The sequence below is a fragment of the Balaenoptera borealis genome, assembly GCF_965194805.1.
Source record: "Balaenoptera borealis genome assembly, chromosome: X".
Lineage (NCBI taxonomy): Eukaryota > Metazoa > Chordata > Mammalia > Artiodactyla > Balaenopteridae > Balaenoptera > Balaenoptera borealis.
In genome coordinates, this window is record NC_138881.1 from 9,821,335 (window position 1) to 9,846,030 (window position 24,696).

Below are 24,696 nucleotides of genomic sequence, written 5' to 3' on the forward strand. Positions count from 1 at the left end.
CAAATCCCTTTCCTCTCTTTCTTCTTTCCTTCATGTCCTAGAATCTGTTTTTCAAAGAAGATATTACCAGATTGTTCTGTTGCAAGGAGGTATGGTGGGGTTGAGGAAGGCCACTGGTTTGCCCAGGTGGCCCTGAAGGGTGTTCCCAGAACTCTGAGGTCACTTAGAATAAGGTGTGAAGACTATTGCTCCACATGATGAAATAAAATGTTCTTTTGAAAAGCTTATAGCATTTCATGGCAGCAAAAGCTGTACACCAATGAGGGCTGTGGATATGAAGCCCAACAGGAGTTAGACAATGAACCATGAGATCTAAGTAATTAAGTTTGTTCATCACAGAAAATATTTGAAACATTATATGAATATCAGTAGCCAAGACATGGAAGCAACCTAAATGTCCATAGACAGATGAATGGATAAAGAAGATGTGGTACGTATATACAGTGGAATATTACTCAGCCATAAAAAAGAATTAAATAATGCCATTTGCAGCAACATGGATGCACCTAGAGATGATCATACTAAGTGAAGTAAGTCAGACAAAGACAAATATTATATGATACCACTTACACTGTGGAAGAGAAAAAGAATTGGCCCTTTGGGCTCTATCCCTCCTGTAGGGCCATGTCCCTCAGTTCTGGCCTTGTCACCTGTGCTCTGTCCTAACCAATGCTCTCTTGTGCTTTCCCCACCAGAGCTACTCCCCTGCCACTCCCCATAGGCCTACATGGCCATACCCCTCTCCCCTGCCAGGCCAGGCATTGTTCCTGATGATAGATCTGGAAAGTTGTTTTTCTCTGGCTAGAAATGACAAGTGAAGTAATGTACTTCAAGACAGTTCTCTATCCCAACACTCTCAACCTTAATATTCTGGGTTATGATTAGGATTACTAGTCATATTACTAGTCATATCATAGTTTTTTTCTGGCCCTGCCACGTAGCTTGCGGGATATTAGTTCCCCAACCAGGGGTCGAACCCGTGCCTCCTGCAGTGGAAGTGTGGAGTCCTAACTACTGGACTACCAGGGAATTCCCAGGATTAGTTATTTCAGTTTTATTCAACAATCAAATATTCATGGGCCATGAGAAATGCAAAAACAAACAAACTATCATCTATGCCCTCCAGGAAGTTTCAGTTGTGTAAGGCACAAATAGATGCATGTAGGAATGTGAATAAAATACTATGAGAACACAGAATAAGGCAAGAATCACAAATAAGTGGATTTGGCAAGTCAATTATAAACTCTACAACAAAAGCAAAAGAAAGGTTTCTCAAAGGAGGTAATTGAGGTAGACCTAGAACAATAGCAAAGATGTCTAAAAGTTAAAAAATGAAAGCTCACAGTATTCAAGTTAAGGAAATAGTGTAAATACATACATAAAGAACAGAGGTAGGACATGGCCTCCTTGCCAGGACTGGCTGGTAGAATGGCTCAGAGGAGGATGGAGAGGAGGCAATAGAGTAGCTTCAGATCTTAGAGGCCAAAGAGTTTGGATTTTCTGTCATAGGCCCTGGCATGCTAATGAAGATTTCGATGTGGAAATGACCTCAATGTAAATGACAAGAAGGAGGACAAGGAAGGTGGAACAGCACTCATGACACTCAGTGTGCCTGTTGGATTGGCAGATGATAGTGCGTCTAACAACCAGGGGGCGCCAGTGAGGCTCTGGAGGCAGGAAGGAGAAGGGACAAGAATTACTAGAACAAATGAATGAAAGGGGAAGCAGGAAAAGGGGAGTTTGGCCATAATAGGCGATATGGACTTTATGCCACCCTTTCTGGACCTCAATTATTGTTTCCACTTGTAAAGTGACACCCTGGACCGTGGTGTTTCAGATTAGGAACAGATGTGAGAAAGGAAGCCAGTGGGGTTGAGGTGGGTGCTAGGTAATCTGAAAAGCAGTTCCTGAACTAACAGAGTTGGGAGAAACAAGAAAACCTCAAGAGTGAGGTGGCCAAAAAAAGCCCTGAAAAAGAAAACTTCCTCAGGATGCGAGTGAGGAGGAGGTGGTGGCTCTGGTGGAAGATCGGATCCACAGGGTCTTAACCCACAGGACTCTGGAACAGGTACCGACTTGGAACAGACGAGTGGATTCCAGGACCACAAGGAACAGAAGAGATGAGCACGTCGTCCGCCTCCGTGCTCCTCGCTATCCTGTGGGTCTCTCAACCTTAATGTCAACCTGCTGACCTCGCTCACTCCCTTCCCTCCCGCCCCTCCTGAATTTCGCGAGCAGAGTAGCAGTGTTTCCTTCCACTCAGTTTTGCCGGGCTAGACATCCCTGTGGTCCTTGACTGCCTTCACGTCCACTCTCTCCATAATCAGTAGCCAGGAGGCCCTGTGGATTCTGCCTCCTAAAGGTCTCTTGCTTCTGTCCCCACTTCTCCAGGCCACCTGCCCCTGTCATCACTTATGCACCGCCACCTCCTCCCTGACTCGTTACCACTGGCTGATGGCTGGCATCTTGGCACCAGTCTGTCCCACACCATGCGCTGTGCTGGTCCTCCAAGCACATCTGAGCGTGTCTCTCATTCCTGACAACTTTAACTAGCCTGTCATTGGCCACCAGCTGAAGATCAAACTTCTTAGCAGAGTCTTTAAAAGCACTTATCATCTGGTCCAACCCTTCCCTCCAGCGTCCCACAAGCCCTCCACACCATCCAGGCTGCAGCCATCCCCAAACCACACACACACATTCTGTTCTACGTCTGCACACAGGCTCTCCTTTGGTCTCTTCGGTTTCTTCTCCTCCCGTGGTGGTCTATCATGCCAGACTCAACCTACGCATCAGCTTCTCCAGAGGCGCTCACCAATGCTCCCTAGATGCAATATGGTGCCTGTAATTTCTTTCTTCCAAGTAAAACAATAGTCTTGTACTTAGTTATGAAATTTGTTAGTTTTATACATTATCCTGGTCAAGGACACTTGTCCCTCTGGATAAAATGGTGCTGACCATACAGTAGATGATCAATTAATATATATTTAAGATCAAATTCACCTAACTTGTGAAATATCCCTAGTGAGTGCCAGACACCATGTCAGATAGTTAATAATAGAAGCTCGATTTGAGCCTTTTGGCCTTGGAGTAAAGTAGTAGATACTTAAGGATACGATAAATAAGGCAGGCTTTGTCATGATAATTTAAATAAGGAGAAGCCTATCTGTATTTATCATCTGTAGTTTGTATCTCTGGGCTTTTCCTCCCACATGTAGCAAAGTACTTCTTGTGTTGTGGATAAGCTCCCTGCCTTTACACAAGAGACCTACATTGAAGCAGCTGGAAAGAAGGAAAAAGGAAACAGTCCAAGACTAACCCATATCTCAGTCCCAAGATGACTACTTTAGAAGAGGAGGCTGCCTGCTCCTTTGGGTTCTGGCAGCAGCACATAGCCTGTGGTACAGTAACAGGAAGCTGCTCTGTGGGGATCATTCTGCCCTGGGCTGGTTTCCTTACATGTATCCACATCTTTAGCCCAGATTGAACTGCCTTGATATTTTAGATGCAGAGTGGAAATTTTTACTCTACTGTTTTACTTATGAAGTCTACTCCTCACCAGCATTTGTTTCATTTTTTTCTCAAGCTAGATGATTTATTAGACAGTTAATAGATAATTTATTATTGTTGTTATTTATTGACTGCCTACTGTATGTCAGGCAGTATTTAAGCACATAGCATACAATATCTCATTTAATAATCACAAAATCTTAAGAGGAATCTCTGTTGTTAGCACCCTGTTAGAGGTCAAGAAATACTAAGTGAGACGTGCAAGAAGGGCTAGTCCTCAGCTCACTTGGAGGAGGCTGAGATGAAGAGTCCTGTACCCAGATGCCACTAACCCTTTTCTGAGCCTACCACGATGGCTCTTGCTTAGTGAATGTGGCTATTATTTGAAGAGCTTACTCAGTATAAAATCTTAGTTAAAAAACAGGGTTTAGGAAGGCCCCAAATTCTCGAGAAATTTTCTAAAACTTGCAATCAATTATTCTTATTTTCCAGCGGGGCCTTTGGGAACCATGCAATACATACAAAGCTACAAAAACTGAAATTTTCCATCAAAAATTATAACTTCATATTATTATATACAGCTATTGGCACTTATCAAGTGCAGGGTTCAAGCAAGTGCAGTATGGTCAATGGAATGTGCTGTGATACAGGCATTGTATGTGCATTCTGGCGAAAGGTTTCAAACTGTAATGTAATAAATGAGAGGATGTTAGGGAAGGGGAGGGACTCCACAGCCCCGGTGGGGACACAAGGAGGGGAGAGCCACCTTTCTCCCCTAATGGCATTTATTGGAATCAACTTATTGGTCCCAAGAGGAGGGTACTGCCAACATAGAGACTCTTTTTCTGAAGAATTTCAATCTTGTTACTCAATGTTAAAAGTAAAATGTTTATTCAAGAAGAATCTTTAAAGAGGATAAATCTGAGTATATAATTGTATTAAAAAGTCAAGCAAAATATTTTCCCACAAGCCTTAAATAAAAAAACAAGATGAAAGTTTGATTTTAGGCTGGTCAGATAAAGTAAGTAGACGAAGGAAGGCAAAATTAATCAGTTTTAATAATGATGTCATTGAGATTTAATTGGAAATAAAGATCATAGGTTTGCTTGATTCTCCCATTAACCGTCTTAATTAGAAGATAAATGAACTTACTGTAATATTAAATTCAGTAATATGAGTAAATAGTAAAATGATAATTATAAATTTAGGGTATGTTTGATGACTGTGAATATATATATAAATATGATTGAACTCTCATTTTAACCATTATCTTTAGGCGTTTTAAATTACAATCTTTTGAGAAACATTTACGCCTTTAACTGGTACCTTCTCCCTCTTTATTAGCTGGATTAGTGGAAATAACCCAAATAAAAAGAACAGGAATTCAAAAACAGAAACAGAGAGGAATTTGTAGATTGTTAAGTTAGGCTGATGGTGGCACTATGGGGGAAACCTTCATGAAAATAGAGCTTTCAACAGCCAAAATGGTGTTGCCACCAGACAGGAGAACAGAGTTTAGAAAGAGGAAAGACTCAAGTCTAAGTAAAAGCTCACTTGCACCAGCGGTGTAAAAGGTTAAAGGCGAAGTCTGCATTCTTTTCAACCATGAGGCTGACGTGTCCAAGTTGAGATCTTTCAAGGTAGACTGTGCACCCCTAACGAAGCAGCTTCCGAGCAGCAGCAAAGGCTGAACCCCATCACTGGTACCTAAGCAGATAATGAGAAAACTTGCTCCACCTACAGCTAGGTTTTCTTCAGAACATGACATGTGACTTATTTATCTATATGTGTGAACAATAAAATTAATTATGCCAATTTACCAAGGTGTCAGTACCAAATACCTCCTATGTCCTCGGTGCTAAGTTGCTGATTCTAATCATGGGAAACGAAGACAGAATTTGGGGCCCATTACCTAAAAGCCTTGCAAAATTAAAATGATAACACCAGGTTAAAATAGCGTCTCTACCTTCGCACTGTTGACATTTGAGGCCGGCTGCCTCTTTATTGTGGGAGCTTTGTTATCTGTCCAATACATTGTAGGATGTTTAGCAGCATCCCTGACCTCTACCCACTAGATGGCCAGTACCCACCCCCCACTAGTTGTGACAAGGAAAAATGCCTCCAGACACAGCTTAGTGTCCCTTGGGGAGCAGTTCTCATCCCGTAGATGAGAACCATTGCTTTATAGTAAGCCTGGAATAATATAGCTTATATTTTCCTTTTGGTCCCAAGAACTCTAAGTAAGAAAATAAGTCAGTGATGGGGCCACAGAGGTTGAATTGCCTGTCACCGTTCACTATCGTGGGGACAGAGCAGCCCCACTGTCTGCCTCTGCTCAGTGGAGCCGTTTTAAGGCAGCCCCTCTCATCACTCAGTCACTCACTTGAGGCTGAAGCCACCCTGGGAAAATTTGTATTTTATAACCACATATAAAATGTAGATGCCTGTTGCATGATTTTGAATTTTGACTTGATGCATGTCATGTGAAATGAATTATTCATGATGAAGGCACGGTACAGTCTACTGTAGAACAATGTGCCATAGAGAACCGTATTAATTGGGTGACTATCAATAAAATACGAACAGTGTAGTTCAGTTCTTACTCTGCCATTTTACCAATTAGTTACAGCCCACTGCAAAATTATGGGTAAAGATGATTAGAAACTAGAAATGAGGAAACATGATTGATAGGAAAAATTCTTTGCGCATCCTGACTTGAATACAACTCCTCATAGGAAAACAGCTTTTATAAGGATTTTCCTCTGGCTTTATGCACTGAAGTAGCATCATATGCACAGTTAACTTACTCAGATGTGACTCTATTTAGTGAGGGGTCGGGCAGGTAGACGGGGGCGGGATAGGTGAAGATTTCACATTTTCCCCAGGATCCTGCCGCCCAGTTTTCTATCAATTAGCCTGTGCCCACAGGCAGGGAGGGAGGCAGACTCGAAACCTGCAGGTTAGCAAAGACTCTGGAAAGAATATTTGAATGACATTCCAGTTTCCTCCACCATTGACAGAGAAGTGAAGTGCCTTCTCAGGTGACAGGCAAGTGACCCCAGAGATACACTGACCAGGGAAGAATTAGAGGGAATCTGAAGATTGTCCCCAGAGGGCAGTGGTGATGACAGCCTAAAGTCTGATGTGGGATCTTCATAAATGTGCTGAGCGTCAGAAGCAGCAAAGTATTTAAGTGATTTTATGGTTGAAATCTCTCCGTAGTTCTTTTTAGATTAAGGTATGCAAATTTCTGCACAGGGTTACTATGCAAAGCAGAGAAGACTGTATCTTAGGGGCAATTTTGAGACACTCCAAGGGTGACTAGATGCGAGCTTAACAACCTGATGGCCACCTCAGCTGGATCTCCACTTTATACTTGTGCAAGAGATTCTGTTCGTTAATTTTACAGACGTAATCTGTGCTTCAAAAAATCCCCCTAAGCCTGACCCAGTAGAAGTTAGCTAATAATGTGTCACCATGGGTTCTAAATTGACAGCAGCTCTTTTTACAGAAATTCTTTCCACAACCTGATCTCATTTCTTGTTTGTCTCAAAAAGCTTTCCTCATGTGCTTTCTTTTTCCTCCAAGATTTTCTCGAAACAGTATTTCCATGGATTATTTTATTCTTACCTATTTTTTTTCTCCAATGGACTGTGAGACCCTTGAGGGCAAAAGGTTTAGAGTCTCTGGTCCCTACACGCCACACGTCTCCCAGCACAGGGCCTCGCAGCCATCAGTATTTAGGCAAACAGCAAGGGATGAGTGTTTGTTATGAGAACACAGGCTGACTATAACTAGTGACCCTTTCCTGTTAATTCTTTTCTTTCTTTTATTGTGCCCACAAAAATTAATGTCTTTTAAAGCCCTGTTTTATTAAAATTAACCCCAAACTGAACATCATCCAACTAATTTACTTCTTCTTGATTTGCCAAATTCTCCCACTGCTTAAGCGATTAAAGGATTAATCTAGGTGAGTGTTTACTTGCTGAGCGGAATTCCAGAAACCCAAAAACAGGGATGCCCTTAGGAACACGACGCGAGTGGCACCCGCAGTCTGACTGAGAAGAGCAGTTGGCCTTCCATTCCATCCAGTTCTCCAGGTGGTTCTTCCTGGAGAAGAAGTCACTGTGGTCAGCACGACTATGCCACCAGGCATAGTTGCAGAATCTTCAGATGTCATGGGCTTCCACGATGGGAAATAGGATGTTTTTTCAAGGCTTCCTGGAGGAGCTGGCATTTTTATATGAGCCTAGAAGGTTGTGGACATTTTCCACAGGCACAAATGAACGTAGAAGGGAAGGGAAATCCAGCAGCCAAGCCATTGCAGAAACAATGGCCCCGAGAGGGAAGGTGAGTGGGGGTGCTTGAGCAGTGGGGAGAGATTGAATTTGACTGAATGAACACAAACATGGGGGGCAAAGATGGGCTATGAAGCCTGGATGATGCATCAAATGCAGTAGCAGAGACCTGTGAATGGTAGAAAAAGGAGATTAGCTTTGTCTAGAAAGCCAGTGAGATGCCATTGGCACTCACATATGTGCTGCGGAGTCATATAATGGGAGTGTTGATGTGATGTTAATTTATGGGCTTGTGCAAGAAGCAGTGATGGGGAGAGACTGGACGTCAGTGACCAAGAATAGGCCACCGTAGGCTTCATGCATCATAGCCCTGAATTGTGAACAACTTAAATGTCCATCACAGTAAAACAGGTGAATACATTGCCATATAGGTAAATACATAGTAGCCCACTGGATGAGTGCACCACAGTGAAAAAGAGTGCATCATCGCTACAGGCAACAATTGGACGAATCTCACAGACCAATGCTCAGCAGAAGTCCAACAGGAATGATTCCATCCATGTGAAGTTCAAAAACAGGCGAAACTAGTCTATAGTGTTAGTCATGAGAATGGTGTCTGCCTTTGGGAGGAGCATTGACTGAGAAGGGGCAGGAGGGGGACCTCTAAGTTACCAGAAATAGTCTGCATACGTGAGTGTAGCCATATATGAAAATTCATCAAACTGCATACTTAAGATCTGTGCACTTTGCTGCGTGTATGTTGTACCAAAGCAAAGCAAAACACCGAAAAACTAAACCCAAAAAACTAGGAGTAAACAAAAGAAACAAACAAAAAAGCCACTGTAATAGTTTCATGGAAGGAAATAGGGCTTGAGCTAGAGGCCAATGAGAATAAGCGAGGGCTAAACGTGACAGCACTTAGAAGGTTGATGGAGCCCAGGGCTTGGAAAATGATTGGATGAGGACTCAGAGAAGGGAGAGGAATTAGAGAGGGCTCTGAAGTTTTCAAGAGCAGGTAAATGTAAGGTTCTGTGCTTGTGTGTGTGTGTCTGTGTGTGTGTGTGTGTGTGTGTGTTACTATAGTGACTAAAGTGGGGATTGGTCGTAGTGTGTTGGGTCGCATATAGTTAGGATGACCATTTGATTTTCAGTGGCATAAGGAGCCTTGGCAGAATATACCTGGGCTGTGAGGTCTAGCGCATTCTGGCGTGCTTCTGCTTCCTTTGCTCACACCTACAGAAATACAAGGACTCCCTGGTGGTACTTAACATTCCAAGATCCTCTGCATCTCATTAACATCTACCTTGGATTCCATCCTACAGATCAACTCTTCACTCTGAGATAGTTAAATAAATACAGTCTCGCCAAGGTCATTGCAAAGCTTACACAGAAACTATTGTGTATCCAGAAGATTCTGCAGTCTGCAGTTATAGGAAGCTTTGTCTTTTCAGGGTCATTATGACCGACAAATGTTGATGCTTAGTAGCTAACGTTCAAAGGCTACTTGGATTTTATTCCTACGATCTCAGAAAGAGGTCATGAGTAGGTGCTGTCCGTTCCTGTCTTTTTATTTCTCTGTGTCCAGTTGGGCCCTGGAGAAATGGGTTTGGCCTCCACACGTGGCCCATCGCCTGTGTTTGGGGTGTGTGCATTTGAATTGGACAGTGAGTTCTTGAAGGAGTGACTGTCCTGGCAGTAGTTTTGGGCTTCCTGATGAACCAGCACGGAGTACCACGACAGACACTGTAGGGGTGGATGACGGAGAGCGGGCTTTCACAGGAAGGCAGCAGGCTCTCTAGGAAACAATCGGGAAAAATGTGCGCTCTTCAGAGCGGCACCCTCATCCAGGTTCACCAAAGCAGTGGGGGTGGCCCAGCAGCCATTTTGGCATTTGATAAGGAAGAGTGTTCAGATGCTTTAATTATATGAAGATGCTTTGTTTTAATAAAAGTCTTTATTACATAACTGCCTAGCTACTTCCAGGGAGCGACCTTGGCATGCACCAGCTGCCGGAAGGGCCTTTCTCCCTGGCTGTTCAGCAGTTGCCTGTGCGTTTTATGTATGGCTGAGAAGGTCCCTTCCTGGATTCCCTCTATAGCAAACTTTTGCTGTAAAGGACCACATAGTAAACATGTTTTCTTTTGCAGGAAATGTGATCCCTGTTGCAGCTGTTCAACTCTGCCATCATAGCATGGCAGATGGCATAGACAACATACAAACAAATGAGCATGGCTGTGTTCCAATCAAACTTGATTTACAAAAACCAGGTGGCTGTGAGATTTTTGCCTGTGGGCCGTAGTTTGCCAGCCCTTGCTCTCAGGGACCTTTCATGCTCAGAGCCAAGTTCTGTTAGAGCCACTGTATTATGTTTTGCCTCTATGTGCTGCCACTGAATTCTGCAATCTACATGAAGTTATCTCTGAGAGACACCTAGAAAGTCACTCTCACTGCTTAGAAATTAAAGTTTAAACCATTGATGGAAAACTATAAAAAAATAAGGCCTGGAAATTCTTGAGGCCTAATGTTTTCCTAGAAGAGTGGCAACAAATTACTTTAAAACTTTTTAAACTTTGTCACTACTTAATATTAATTAAATCAGTTTTTCGAGGTGAGACATTGGCCTGTAAAGTTAAGCTGATTTGATCATTTGCTAAGCTGTGTACACCATGATGGTAGAGACCATCTTCTTAGCTAACCATTGTATACCTAGCTCCTGTCATAGGTGCACAATCAATCAATATTTGTTGGATGAATTAAGGAATGGGGCATGCAGATATAATAGTCTGATATCTGAGAGTATGTATTTTAGAAGCAAACCACCGTAGTGTTATTCCAGTGCACAGAACACGCTGTCCTTATATGATGCCTTGGAGCAGCCTCCAGGCGGGACATCCTTGCACTGTGTCTGGTGTTCCAGATTTTCTCTGCTCTGTTGACAGTCTTGCTGATCCCCTTGGTGTAAGACTTGCTGATTGGATCAGAAAGGACATCTGTGCTTGTGCAGGAGCAAACCTAACTGGTCTCCATAGACTGGATTCTGCTCATTTGTGTTCTGAACGCTGCCCTCTCAGCCTAATGAGCTAAACAATGTCAGCATAACTCCTTACTGGTCTTAGTCCTAGGCAATCCCCTCAGTAAAAATGAAGGGAGAATGTTAAAAGTCAGAAACCATCAAGGTAGAAACCAGCCCAGTTTCTTACCTTGCCTCCAGTGAATACATATCATTGTCATTAAATGAAATCAGTAGTTTTTCTTGAGGTATATCCAGCATAAAATAGCATTCATGTGGAGCAAAGGAGTTACTCCTTATAGAAGCAATATTGTCCCCAAGCTAACGCAGCTAGGTTGACATAATTTAAGAAGTTGGTCATAATGGGTAACTATTTTCAACTTCAGTGGTAACATACCCTAATATAACCAGAAATCTTTATCTGCCCAGCAGGGAAGATCAGTAATTAGTTTAAATTTTCCACTGTCTTTCTGCTGGTAGGTAGATGTTCCTCTCTAGATTTTCCTACGCTTTATTTATCCTTGAACTTTTTTCTATTATCTTAAATTTTATGTTTCTTACGAGCAGCATAAAGTTGAATTTAAAAATATTTAATCTGATTTTATTTTAATGTGAGCATTTTTTTCATTTATATTTAATGTGTTTATATTAAAATACTTAAAAAGATATTTATATACATAGATTTAAATCTACCATCTTATTCTATGCTTTCTATTTGTCTCAATGATTCCATGTTCCATGTCCATTTTTTCTTGCCCTTTTTTTCTCTTTTTTTTGATAGGGGCAGGATCTGGGCCTACCAAGGTAAGGCCCTTAATGATCCTATCTTTCTATATATCCACTGCCATGATGGCCGGGTATGGGTGTGACACTCCAGTGGTATCCATTTTCAGGACTAGATGATTTGGCAGGTTTCTATCCTTTTAGTGATTACTGTAGAAAATAAAACATGACTTGTTAGCTATCAAAGTCTATCAAAGTTAACTAATACTTTCATTCTCCTCCCACAGAATAAAAAAATATTTAAACTCCATTTGCTTGCTCCCTCAGTTATAAATGTATATGCTGTCGTTGTTGTGTATTTTAATTTATCCCACAAGATGAATTTTACTTGATGCAGTTAGTGTTTGTTTAGTTACCCAAATATTTCCTACTTTATATGCTTTTCTTTCTTCCCTGCATCTTAGAAATTTCCTCTGGCATCTTCTCTCTCTTTTTTACCCGGTTGAAGTACATGCTATAGAATTTCATTTACAGTGGTTCTGTTGATGCTAATCTATTTTTATTTGTCTAAAAATGTATTTATTTTGCTTTTATTCTTGAAAGCTATTTTTGTTGGGTTTATTATTCTAGGTTGGCATTTATTTTCTCTCAGTTCATTAGGGGTATTATTCTACTGTCTTGGAACTTACATCGTTGTTGAGAAGCCAGCTCTAAGTCTAAATATAATTCTTTTGAAGACAGTCTCTTTTACTGTTTATCTTGTAGAATATATGCATTTGTAGATGTGCATTTGATTTATTTTATCCTTTTTGATAATTTTTGGGGACATCTTAAAACTGTGGACTATTGTCTTTTATCAGAGTAAAATATACTCAGACTTTTTTTTGAATATTGTTTCTGCTCAATACTCTATAGTAAATGTAGGTTAGGTTCTCTAACTGGATCCTCTGTATCTTTTACCCTTTCTTTTTTGTTTACCAACATGTTATCTCTCTGTGCTGCATTCTGGATAATTTCTTCAAATCTATCTTCCAGTTCACTAATTCTTTCATCATCTCTGTCTGGTCTTCTGTTAAACCTGTCCATTGAGTTTTTATATTGTTATTTATATAATTTCTATTTGTTTCTTTTCCAAATCACCTCCATTGCTTTTTATAGTTTCCTGTTCCTTGTAGATTTAAGATGATGCTTTTTTTTTTTGCACTTTTTCAGTTGTTTTCATACAGAGAACTGACATAAATAGTTAAACTTTTCATTACTAGAAACTGGATGACTTTCCTTTAGCCATTCTTTCCCCTTTTTGGAAGACAGCATCCTGAAATTCTAGATTTCATCATCCTAATCACAGACCCCCTGCAATTATAAATTACCTCTTTTAAGAGACTGAATATTTTCTTATGGTGGGCTTTCTCTGCAAACTGATACCATCCTTGCTTTTACTACAAAGTGGAATAGCAGGCCAAGAAACCAACAGCAATAATTTAATATGCACCCATGGTGCAATAGGAGGACAAAAAGTGGAAGCCCAGAGCCTTGGCAGGGGATTTCAGAGAAGACTCTTTGGGGGAATGATGGGTGATGGATGGATGAGGACACCCAGTAGAACGTGTCCCTAAAGAAGAGGGAAAGACTAAGTCTGGAAAATCATTGTTTTTTGGATGAGATAGAGGAAGAGGGGCCAAGAGGAGACTGAGAAATAATATTTAAAAATCAGAAGAACAGTAGAGCTGGACATCCGGGGAAGGAGGGGCAAGTTTCAAATTTGAGAAAATGAAGACTGGAACAGGTAATACAATCAGGCAGTTTGGTGGTCATTGATGACCTTTGAAAGAACAATTTCAGAAATAATAAATAGAAATCAGGACTTCTGGGGTCTGGTAGTAACATAACAGGATTTATAGTTTAAGAAATGGAGCCATGAGATAGGGCCTTGAGGAGATTACAGCAGGGGTTGGTGAACTATGGCTTGCAGGCCAAATCTAGTCCACTTCCTTTTTTGTAAATAGTTTTATTGGAATGTAGCTATGCCCATTTCTTTTTAACCTATTGTCTACAGAAAAGTTGAGTAGTTGGAACAGAGACTGTATGACACACAAACTTGAAAATATTTACAATCTGGCCCTTCACAGAAAATGTTTGTTGACCCCGGAACCACACAGTTTTTGCTTGTTTCTTTGCAGCAGTACAGAGGAGCACATTTTAGGCCAATTCGAAGGGAGGAGTGGAGGAAAAAAGGCTGAAGGTCATAGTAGGAGAGTGGCTAATTGATGAGGACCTTTCCCAAGGAATTGGATCTGAAAGCTGGTGGAAAGATTAGCTTTCAAGGAGTTGGGATTTGCTCTGAGTCACTATAAGGCAAGAGAGAACAGAGAATGACTATATCTACCAGAACTTTGAATTGAGAATTCAGTGATCAAAGAACTCATGATCAAAGTTTCAGAGATCTTTTTCTCTTTGTAATGTAAAATATCCAGGAAGTTGAAAAACCCCAACTCTTTGAAAGGGTAAGGTTTTCTGTGTTCTTTCTTCCATTTCTTTCATCTTTATAACCAACTCCTTTTAATTTCCTGAGGGGTGGATAGTATCATTTTCATTGTGTAAATCTAGTTCCTGACTTGAGCCTTTCACTATTTTTAATTTCTATTTTTTCATTCTAAGTGGAGTTAACTGCCCCCCCGCCACGAATTTTTCAAAATTTCTCTGTCTTTAAGAGTTAAAGTGGAGCTTTTCCAAAATTGAATGTAATGAGTGTAGTGAAAATGTAAATGTATTAAACTACAAAATGGAAATAAGGACCAGAGAATGAAATGTTGTATATGTAAATGATGTTAAAGCTCCTGTAGGGTTCAAATTTGTCGAATATTGGTGGAATTCAGGTAAAACCCAAGACATTAAAACTTAACTCTCGGGCTTCCCTGGTGGCGCAGTGGTTGAGAATCTGCCTGCCAATGCAGGGGACACGGGTTTGAGCCCTGGTCTGGGAAGATCCCACATGCCGCGGATCAACTAGGCCCGTGAGCCACAACTACTAAGCCTGCGCGTCTGGAGCCTGTGCTCCGCAACGAGAGAGGCCGCGATAGTGAGAGACCCGTGCACCGCGATGAAGGGTGGCCCCCGCTCGCCGCAACTAGAGGAAGCCCTCGCACAGAACGAAGACCCAACACAGCCATAAATAAATAAATTAATTAAACACACATTTAAAAAAAAAAAACTTAAACTCTCGGTATCAGAAAGCTCAAAGTGTTTATTCAGTGAACTAATTATTGATTGCCTTCTATCAATTAGGCATGGAGAAATGTGTAAATCTGAGATACTCTCTTCAAGAAGTTTAGAGTGAAGAGGGAGGAAATAACTGAATCAGTTCCACCAGAGGTAATAAGGGCAGTGATATAAGAGAACTCTGGGTGCCTTGGACATACAAAAGATGGGCATCAAAACCAGCTTGGAGTTATCAAGCAGGCTTCCTGGAGAAGGTGGGCCTAAATTGTCTTAAGCTGTGGTTTGCAAACTTTAGGGCACCTAAGAATCACCTGGAGATCTTGCCAAAAATATGCATTTCCAGACTCTTCCTCCCAGAGCTTCTAAATCAGTTTTGGGAGTGAGGCTGAGGATTCTGTGCAGTGGCCTGGTGGTCTGTGGAACGTACACTGAGCAAGCAGGCTGTGAAGGATACGTAGAAGTTACCCAGCGGTACTCGAGGTAATGTCCCGTCGGATGCTCAGAACATAAAAATGTCAATTTCAAGTGCGCCTATAGTTGCTTTGGGAAAATCTGAGGTTATGAACATTGACTGCTTATGGTGTATGAATGTGGTGGTGGTCCACTTAGGAGACAAGTGACTGGGGACAGCATGATTAGAGAGGGACTCTAATTAGTGACACAGCTAACACTGTGAAAGCAGTGGCATCTGCTACCATTGCTAAATATAATTGCTAGAGAAAAGTTTATAAATATTCATTTAAATGTATTTCTCAAAGGCTCATGTTTGGAACCACAGCTGCTGGGTTGCCTAAAGAAACACAAATGCACCACAATTAGTGCATTCTTAAAGGAAAAAAAAAAAGCTTTATCCTTAATATGCAGGCATTGAGTAAATACCACGGATCAGCCATTTCTATAGCTAACATTTTGCGTGTCATGTTTATTAGACGGTGTTACTACTTTAGATATTCAGTAGTTTCTCTGATTATGGCTTTCTCAATTTAACAGTTATAAATTTAACTTGTGTCGAGTGACTAATATACTATTTAATGTCTTGTGTGATTATGTTTTGAGTTTGCTTGCCAGAAAATTTGTCTCAAGACTGTTCAAAATGAATTTCATTTTCTCACAAAGAGAAATCTGGAAAACCCATTTCATTTTAATATTGCGAGCAAATGGAGTTTTTTGATAAAAATTTTTCGGGTTAACCTTCTGTTTTGTTGTTTTGAAAAGAACGTAGTAATAATTATCCATTGACTTACTTGAGCCAGTATGTCTCCAAATATGAACTAAATGACAGCATTTCACTGACAGGCTCATACTGTAGGGGAGGAGAAATTCTTTCTCCTTCTGTCCTCCCAGGTTCTCCAGCTGGGGCCCTGAAAATGGGCGTGACAAAAGACAGATTAACAAGAGAAAAGCACACACATTTATTTAATATAAGTTTTACTTGTCATGATTGCCTTCCTAAGGAAATGAAGACTCAAAGAAACAGTTAAACATATGCATTTTTTCTTTTCAAAAAATTTTTTTGGCTGCTTCGGGTCTTCGTTGCAGCGTGCAGGCTTCTCTAGTTGTGGCGTGTGGGTTTTTCTCTGTCTAGCTGTGGCACGCAGGCTTAGTTGCCTCGCAGCCAGCATGTGGGATCTTAGTTCCCCAACCAGGGATTGAACCCGTGTCCCCTGCATTAGAAGCGGATTCTTTACCACTGGACCACTAGGGAAGTCCCAAACATATGCATTTTAATAGTTGTTCCCCCTTATCATCGGTTTTGCTTTCCGTGGTTTTACCTACCTGTGGTCAGCCGAGACCGGAAAATATTAAATGGAAAATTCCAGAAATAAACAATTCATAAGTTTTAGAGTGCATGCCGTTCTGAGTAGTGATGAAATCTCGCGTGGTGAAATCTCGCGTGATGAAATCTCGCGTGATGAAATCTCGCGATATCAGCTCTGTTTCTCCAAGAATGTGAATCGTCCCTTTGTCCAGCGAGTCCCGCGCAGTACTCACGTAGTGGCAGAGGTTATCAGCCGTCACTGTCGCAGTGCTGTGTTCAAGAGGCCCTGATTTTACTTAATCCTGGCCCCAAAGTGCCAGAGGGGTGATGCTGGTGATTCGGAAATGCCAGAGAGAAGCCCTAAAGTGCTTCCTTTACGTGAAAAGGTGAAAGTTCTCGACTCAATAAGGAAAGAAAAAAATCAGATGCTCAGATAGCTCAGACCTCTGGTAAGAACACATCTTCTCCCCGTGACATTGTGAAGAAGGAAAAAGAAATCTGTGCTGGTTTTGCTGTCTCACCTCAAACTGCAAAAGTTAACGGCCGCAGTGCATAAGCGCTTAGTTAGGAAGGAAAAGGCATTCAGTCTGTACGGTGATATTTTGAGAGACAGAGAGAGAGACAGAAAGCACATTCAAATTACTTTTATTACAGTATGCTGTTATTTTCTATTTTATTATTAGTTACTGTTAGTTTCTTTCTGTGCCTAATTTATAAATTAAACTTTATTATCAGTATGTATGTATAGGGAAAACCATAGTACGTATAAGGTTCTGTGTTCTACAAGGTTTCAGGCATCTACTGGGTTCTTGGATCATATCCCTTGTGGATAAGGGGGTCTACTGTACTAGGTTTGCTGAGGAGTGGAAAGTCGTGGAAAAACATGGTAGGACAAAAGTGTGTGAACTGTGGGTAGTCAACTAGAGGAAACTTAGCAAGGCCTCTGCGTTCATATTCCTCTCAGTGACCCTTGGTCTTAGGACATGAGGATGTTTGTTTCCTCGGGTATGGGGAGGGCACCTCTTCCTTGAGGGTCTTAGGACCTGCCTTAGGGGAGGAGGGAGAGGGGTCAGAGGGTCCTTCTTGCACCTGCTGTTTCTCAGATTCCTTCAGCTTAAAATATCCAGTATGCCAAGGTGCCCTATTTTGAGTAGCATGCCCTATTTTGGGTAGTGCGTTCTGAATCCCACCACTACCATCACATATCTTGAACTTGGTGGATTTGTGGGAGGGAACATAGGAAAGACCAAGAGGCAGTGAGCAACCTGTGAAAGCCAGCTGGTGATCATTAGGGGATTTCGAGGTGTCCCGAGAATAAGAAGGGCAGGGCATGGATTAAAAATACGCAGATTCTCCAGGGTAAAGTAAGGTAAGCCACGTTAGAGGCCCGAGCAAGGCCTAAGGCGGAATTCACAATGGACAGATGAGAATGAGAACTAGGCCCCAGCAAACCAAATGTTGTCATGTGGGCTTGATACTTAGACAAGATTTGGCCAAAGAACGTTTGTGTCTGTGAGTGGTTCTCAACGGGGTGGTACTTTTGCCCCTCAGGGAGTATTTGGCAATGTCTGGGGACATTTTGGGTTGCCACAAAACGAGAGAGGGGGGGAGGAACAATCGGCATGCAGTGGATAGAGACCAGGGATGCTCCTAAACATCCTGTATTGCACAGGGCAGCTCCCACTACAAAGAACTGTCTGGCCCAAAATACCAATTGTGCTGAGTGTGACATGCTGCTCTCCTTAGCCAAAGGAGCTGACAGGGGACAAGGGTGGTATTGAAGGTAAACACAGACCTTAAATGACAAATCAGGTTTAGTAAACTGGGTGAATTTTTAAAATGTAATTCTTTTAATGATTCAAAGAGGTAGGTGCCATTATCATTCCTGTTTACTAGGGAGAAAACTTGGCACAGAGAATTTCATTACCTCACCCAAGGTAACACAGTTGGTAGGTGGTGGTGCTTTTATATACATTGAAATATATGGGGTTTGACTCCTATATAAACACTTTCTTAACTGGTACAGTAGTGAGGGAAAGTTTTCTAGGAAGGAAGAAACAAACCCTCTCAAGTCCCACTCCCGCAATAACCAAATATCAAGGCCAGGTTTGGTGAACCTGAGTGACAGCAATACAGCCTAAACATTACATGTCTGTGCCCCACCTAAAATGGGTGAATAGTTATAATTCGTGTACATCTCCAGATTTCTTAAAGAGCAACATCTTGGGTGGTAATTGGATGATCTAAATTCTGGAGAGAAAGATAAAATTAAAAATATTCTAAAGCATTGTGTGTTTCAAGTTGATATAACCATAATAAGTTTTATGAAACTCAATTGAAAACTTGATTATATTATTTTTTATCAAACATAATGAGTTTTGTTGATGTTTTTCACATTTTCCTTTTCTTCTCATTATTTTAGATCCTCTTCTGAAATGCATCCCTTCACAAGGGTATCCAGGTAAATCCACTGTGTGGTGTGCTTGCTTTCAGCATTACGAGTACCATAAAAATCCTCCAGGGTTCTATGGCATTCTTTTTTACATTACAAAGGTCGGTTTAAAGTCAGGAATATAACTGCTAGAATGCAGTGATCACACTGTCTGATTTTGAAGTAAAAATCATTTATAGTTACGGGGATCATCATTGAAAATGGCATGCATGGTTTAGCATTTTTCAATGTTACGAAAATCGTTGAAATTTATATTCAATGAAGAGTGTTTAGTTCTGATTTAATGAACTTCCTATTGCCATTTTAAGATCTGAATATAGAAGCCATTTGAATTTTAAGGTCTTTGATGACTGCGTAAATTGTATTGAAAGTAAGTGGCAAAGACTTATTGTCTTGTCGCTAATATGAAACATATTTTCTTCATGCTATTTTGTTCTAGTAAGAACATAGGGGAAATTGTCAAGAATGTTTAGGTGAATGACAGATGACTTAAAAATTATAATTTTCGGGGTCTCTTTTGACTGTCTTTTCTGGAAAAGTCTGAGTTATTTGGGGTGAGAATGCGATGACTCTGGTTAATTACCAAGTGTTAAAGTAAGTTTCCCCAAAGCATAAACTGCCTTGTTAGAGCAGAGGCCAAATGAGAGCTGGCTTTCCTTTCACTGTCCTGACTGACTGATGTAGTGGGTGCCTTAGAGTCCTAGAGGCTGAGAAGCTTTCTGGTTGATGTGCACTGTTGGCCAGTGGTGTAGAAGAACAGAGGGTGCTGGCGCGCTTTCTGTGTGCTGACCATCCTTCCCAGGCCCTTTAACCCTGCCTTCTGGGGCACCGGTCTCCAAAGCACTGGCGGGTGCACCATGCTGATCCAGGTGTGGAGCTTGATATTTGCTTTTTATCTTAAAAAAAATATGAAACTTTTGTACCATACAGTGTACAGATTGATGTCAGAATGCTCATTTTGGTGTATAGCATGTGACCACACTTCATGTGCGATCATGTATCTGGAGGGAAGTGTGAAAGTTTTATAACATGGAGGGGTTGTCACCTGTACTCTTGCTCCTTCTTTTTCTTTCTCTTTTTTTTTTGGCTCTCAGTGTTTTGCAACATGTTGTCGGTGACATCCTGTAGGACATCAGTACTGTGCCTAGCTTATTTAAAACATACCTTCAAACAGTAGACTCTTTACCATCCTTGGTAATGAGATGGGACCTGGATGTGAACATCTTGATGTATGTAGAGGCAAAACACTTATCTCATGGCAAAACACTTCTTTTTTTTTTTTTTTTTTAAACATCTTTATTGAAGTATAATTGCTTCACAATGGCGTGTTAGTCTCTGCTTTATAACAAAGTGAATCAGCTACACATATACACACGTTCCCATATCTCCTCCCTCCCGCATCTCCCCCCCCCCCATCCCACCCCCCCAGGCGGTCACAAAGCACCGAGCTGATCTCCCTGTGCTATGTGGCTGCTTCCCACTAGCTATCTGTTTTACATTTGGTAGTGTATATATGTCCATGACACTCTCTCACCCTGTCACATCTCACCCCTCCCCCTCCCCATATCCTCAAGTCCATTCTCTAGTAGGTCTGTGTCTCTATTCCCATCTTGTCACTAGGTTCTTCATGACCTTTTTTTTTTTCCTTAGATTCCATATATATGTGTTAGCATACTGTATTTGTTTTTCTCTTTCTGACTTACTTCACTCTGTATGACAGACTCTAACTCCATCCACCTCATTACAGATACCTCCATTTCATTTCTTTTTATGGCTGAGCAATATTCCATTGTATATATGTGCCACATCTTCTCCATCCATTCATCCGATGATGGACACTTAGGTTGCTTCCATGTCCTGGCCATTGTAAATAGAGCTGCAATGAACATTTTGGTACATGACTCTTGGCAAAACACTTCTTAAAGGTGTTGTCAAAATTAAAAATATTCTTCATATGTTACAAAAATCCTTTTCAGATATGACAAGAGGATGTTAATAGGATGCTATCTAATAGATCTTTTTGAGACATAAACATACTTTGTTATTTCAAAATAAAAATTTAAACACTGAACAAGCAGTTAACTGCTTTTCAAGAGAAACATGTTTTAAAATTCAGGACCATTTTGCAAATGGACGTTTGTCAGTGTTTCCATTGTTATATATTCTTAAGTGAATATATTGTTGCTGAAAAAGATGCGTGTTACCTATCATCACTCATAGCTGAATGCTTAAAATTCTTGGAAACAGAGTTTTCTAACCTGCTTAAAAAGCTTCCAGAGTTAAGGTTTTGGTGGGCTCTGAACTCATGTATTAAAAATGTGAAAATTGACACATTCCCATTAGTTTCCGGGACAACTGATCGTTGCCATGGAAGGTGGACATTTACTGTCACAGGTTCAACAAAAATGATTCCCTGGTTGGTGTGAGTGGGTTGCAAACTGAGATTCATGGGTTGGAAAACTCAGCCAGTCAACATTTGGGTCAACATATCCCTGTGAAGTTTTTCTTTCAGTCTGAGAGCCTCCGATCCCAGTTTAGCAGTGAACTTCGAGCCAGACCTTCAGATTGCTGTATCATAGTGTGTGAAACCAAGATTTTCAAAATTAATTAAGCATATTAAAACAAATTGCTCTCTGTAAAAAATATTAACAGGAATGGTTCCACAGGAGCACATTCTGTACTATTAATAATCAAACACACAGTTAACCATACATTTACTTTGTCCATTGAAAATTTTCATTTGTGTGTTTTATGATGTATATAACATACTAGCACCATGAGACACATAGATAATTGAGCACCGTCTAGGTCAGGGGTCAGCAGAGTAGGGCTCAAGTGCCCAATCTGGCCCCGTGTCCATTTACATATTATCAAAGACTGCTTTTGTGTGGCAAATGCAGAGTTGAGTGGTTTCAACAGAAGGTCCTGCAAAGCCAAAAGTACTTACTCTCTGGCCTTTTACAGGCAAAGTTTGTGGACCCTTGGTGTAGGCAATAAGGCAACAGTGGGAAAGAGGTGTCTCCTGCCCTGTCTTCAGTCAGTAACAGCTTTGGGAATGCCTTACAGCACTGGTTCTCAGATGCGGCTGTGCACTGTATAGTGTTGAGAGTTTTAACAAATACTGCTGCCTGGATCCGCCTGGGATTCTGCTGTAATTAGTATGGATTGGGGCCTGGACACCAGGAATCTTTTGTGCAGCCAAGTTTGAGAACCACTGCCTTCTGGTGCTGGACACTCCTGATGGGAAGGAGTTTCTCTGCAGCTGGAGCTGCCCCCAAGTAGCTTCACAGCAACCCTTCTTGCCTGCGTGTCTGGCTAAGTAATGCTTGAGGTGAGCTGTCCCCACATGTAGTAGGAAGAGGACGGGCTTGGGAATAGCAGCCCATAGCCGAACCTTAAATGTCCTCAGGGCTATGGCAAGAAGAAATGAGATCGATGCTGCAAAAGTGCCTTGATTGGAGAACCAATCATTTGGAGAGACTTGAGTGAAATGTAAAACCCAAGGGCTTCTATTGTCTCTGTTTTCAGTGCTTTCCTTGGCACACTGGTGCCTATTTTTATCACTGAACAAAGAAAATCTATTGGCAACTCTCCTGGTAGTTATCTTCTATTCAAATGTCAATGGAAGATGATCTGAAGTTCTAGAAGTTTTGCCATGGTGGATTTTCTTTTCCTACATGGATTAGGAACTGAGGATTATTTCAGTAATAATCCTATTTCTGAATGTTGGCCACATAATTTTATTTTGCAGTTCCGTGCATGGCTGTCTTTGTAAACACTGTTTATAGACCCTTTATCAGCATTTGCCTCTGGAATTTATAAAGCGAAACCACTGGTGTTTTTTTTAGCTTAATAGAGTCGCACATATGGAGTATTTGGAAGATAGCAGTTTACATCCTATAAAATGGCTTGCGAGTCTAAAGCACTTTTAGCCATTTAAAATGATTGATTAGTTAATTCACACAGCCAGGTACTGTTCTCATTTTCCAAATGAGGGAAATGAGGCAAAAAAGAGGACAGGGGACTTCTTCAAGGCCATGCAGCAAGGTAGGAGCAACTGAGAACTGGATCTCAAGGTTCCTGGTTCCCCAGGCTGAACCTTCCCATCGCTGCTTTCCCTCACCTCAAGGCAGTGATAACGCCGCCTACATCTCCATCCTCCCAGAATGCAAACACCGTCAGCAGGTGCTTGTAGTAAAACACAGGACCAAATCACTGTTCCTGCCTTGAGGAAAACTCCTTCAAACTTTATTATTATATTTTGCTTGGAATGACATAAATGCAAATAGATCCATTGAGAAACGGACGTTTTGCTTTTTAAAATTAAACCAGGACCCCAGGTAGGTAATGTAATCTACACAGCAGTTAGGAATTAATTCCACCAGTGTTTTATAGGGTAAGGTGATAACCAGCAGTATGTTTTCTAAATGGTTTGATTTACCATGTGATTCTGCTGTTTATTTCATTTAGAAGGCTTTTAAAAGAGGTACTTCAAAACCTTGATTAGCTGCAAGACGAGGAAAATAGGAGTGTACCCAACTTAATAGTACCTGGAAAGAATAAAATGATGGAAAAAACCCCTTATTAGTAGTTTATTAAAAATTTTAATTTCCAGACTAAATACCAACAGAGAATCTCTTTCTGTACAATGTAATCATGTTTAATATTCATGGCAATGACCCTGAGGGGAAGCGAGGCACTCAATTATCAAACAAGATTCACTTCTCTATGTATACCTTTTAAGGCAGCAGAAAAAAATTTTTATATTATCAGAAATATTCCGGAACCATGGCTAAGCCATGTTTATTCACCAAGAACTCTAGTTAATTGAGTTTATTGTTTTGATGCTTTAACTATAAGCATCTCTTTTTTAAAAACATTTTTATTGGAGTATAATTGCTTTACAGTGGTGTGTTAGTTTCTGCTTTACAACAAAGTGAATCAGTTATGCATATACATATGTTCCCATATCTCTTCCCTCTTGCGTCTCCCTCCCTCCCACCCTCCCTATCCCACCCCTCTAGCTGGTCACAAAGCACCGAGCTGATCTCCCTGTGCTATGCGACTGCTTCCCACTAGCTATCTATTCTACACTTGGCAGTGCATATATACACTACCACTCTCACTTTGTCCCAGCGCACCCATCCCCCTCCCCATGTCCTCAGGTCCATTCTCTAGTAGGTCTGCGTCTTTATTCCCGTCTTGCCCCTAGGTTCTTCATGACCATTTTTTTTTTTTTTTAGATTCCACATATATGTGTTAGCATACGGTATTTGTTTTTCTCCTTCTGACTTACTTCACTCTGTATGACAGACTCTAGGTCCATCCACCTCACTACAAATAACTCAATTTCGTTTCTTTTTATGGCTGAGTAATATTCCATTGTATATGTGTGCCACATTTTCTTTATCTATTCATCTGTCAATGGACACTTAGGTTGCTTCCATGTCCTGGCTATTGTAAATAGAGCTGCAATGAACACTGTGGTACATGACTCTTTTTCAATTATGGTTTTCTCAGGGTATATGCCCAGTAGTGGGATTGCTGGGTCGTATGGTAGTTCTATTTTTAGTTTTTTAAGGAACCTCCATACTGTTCTCCATAGTGGCTGTATCAATTTACATTCCCACCAATAGTGCAAGAGGGTTCCCTTTTCTCCACACCCTCTCCAGCATTTATTGTTTGTAGATTTTTTGATGATGGCCATTCTGACCGGTGTGAGGTGATA

The 24,696-nt window shown here is 41.0% G+C and overlaps 1 protein-coding gene across 3 annotated transcripts in view; it reads left to right on the forward strand.

The window, feature by feature from the left end:
- Window positions 1–24,696, forward strand: part of FRMPD4 (FERM and PDZ domain containing 4) — a 525,557-nt gene that overhangs the window by 155,199 nt on the left and 345,662 nt on the right. For 2 of the 3 annotated variants that reach the window (XM_082375456.1, XM_082375459.1), the window contains exon 2: window positions 18,939–18,977. The exons of the other annotated variant lie outside the window; for it this stretch is intronic. In XM_082375456.1, the coding sequence (XP_082231582.1) occupies window positions 18,939–18,977 (39 nt within the window). The remainder of the gene's footprint in view (window positions 1–18,938; window positions 18,978–24,696) is intronic. 3 annotated transcript variants of the gene reach the window in all.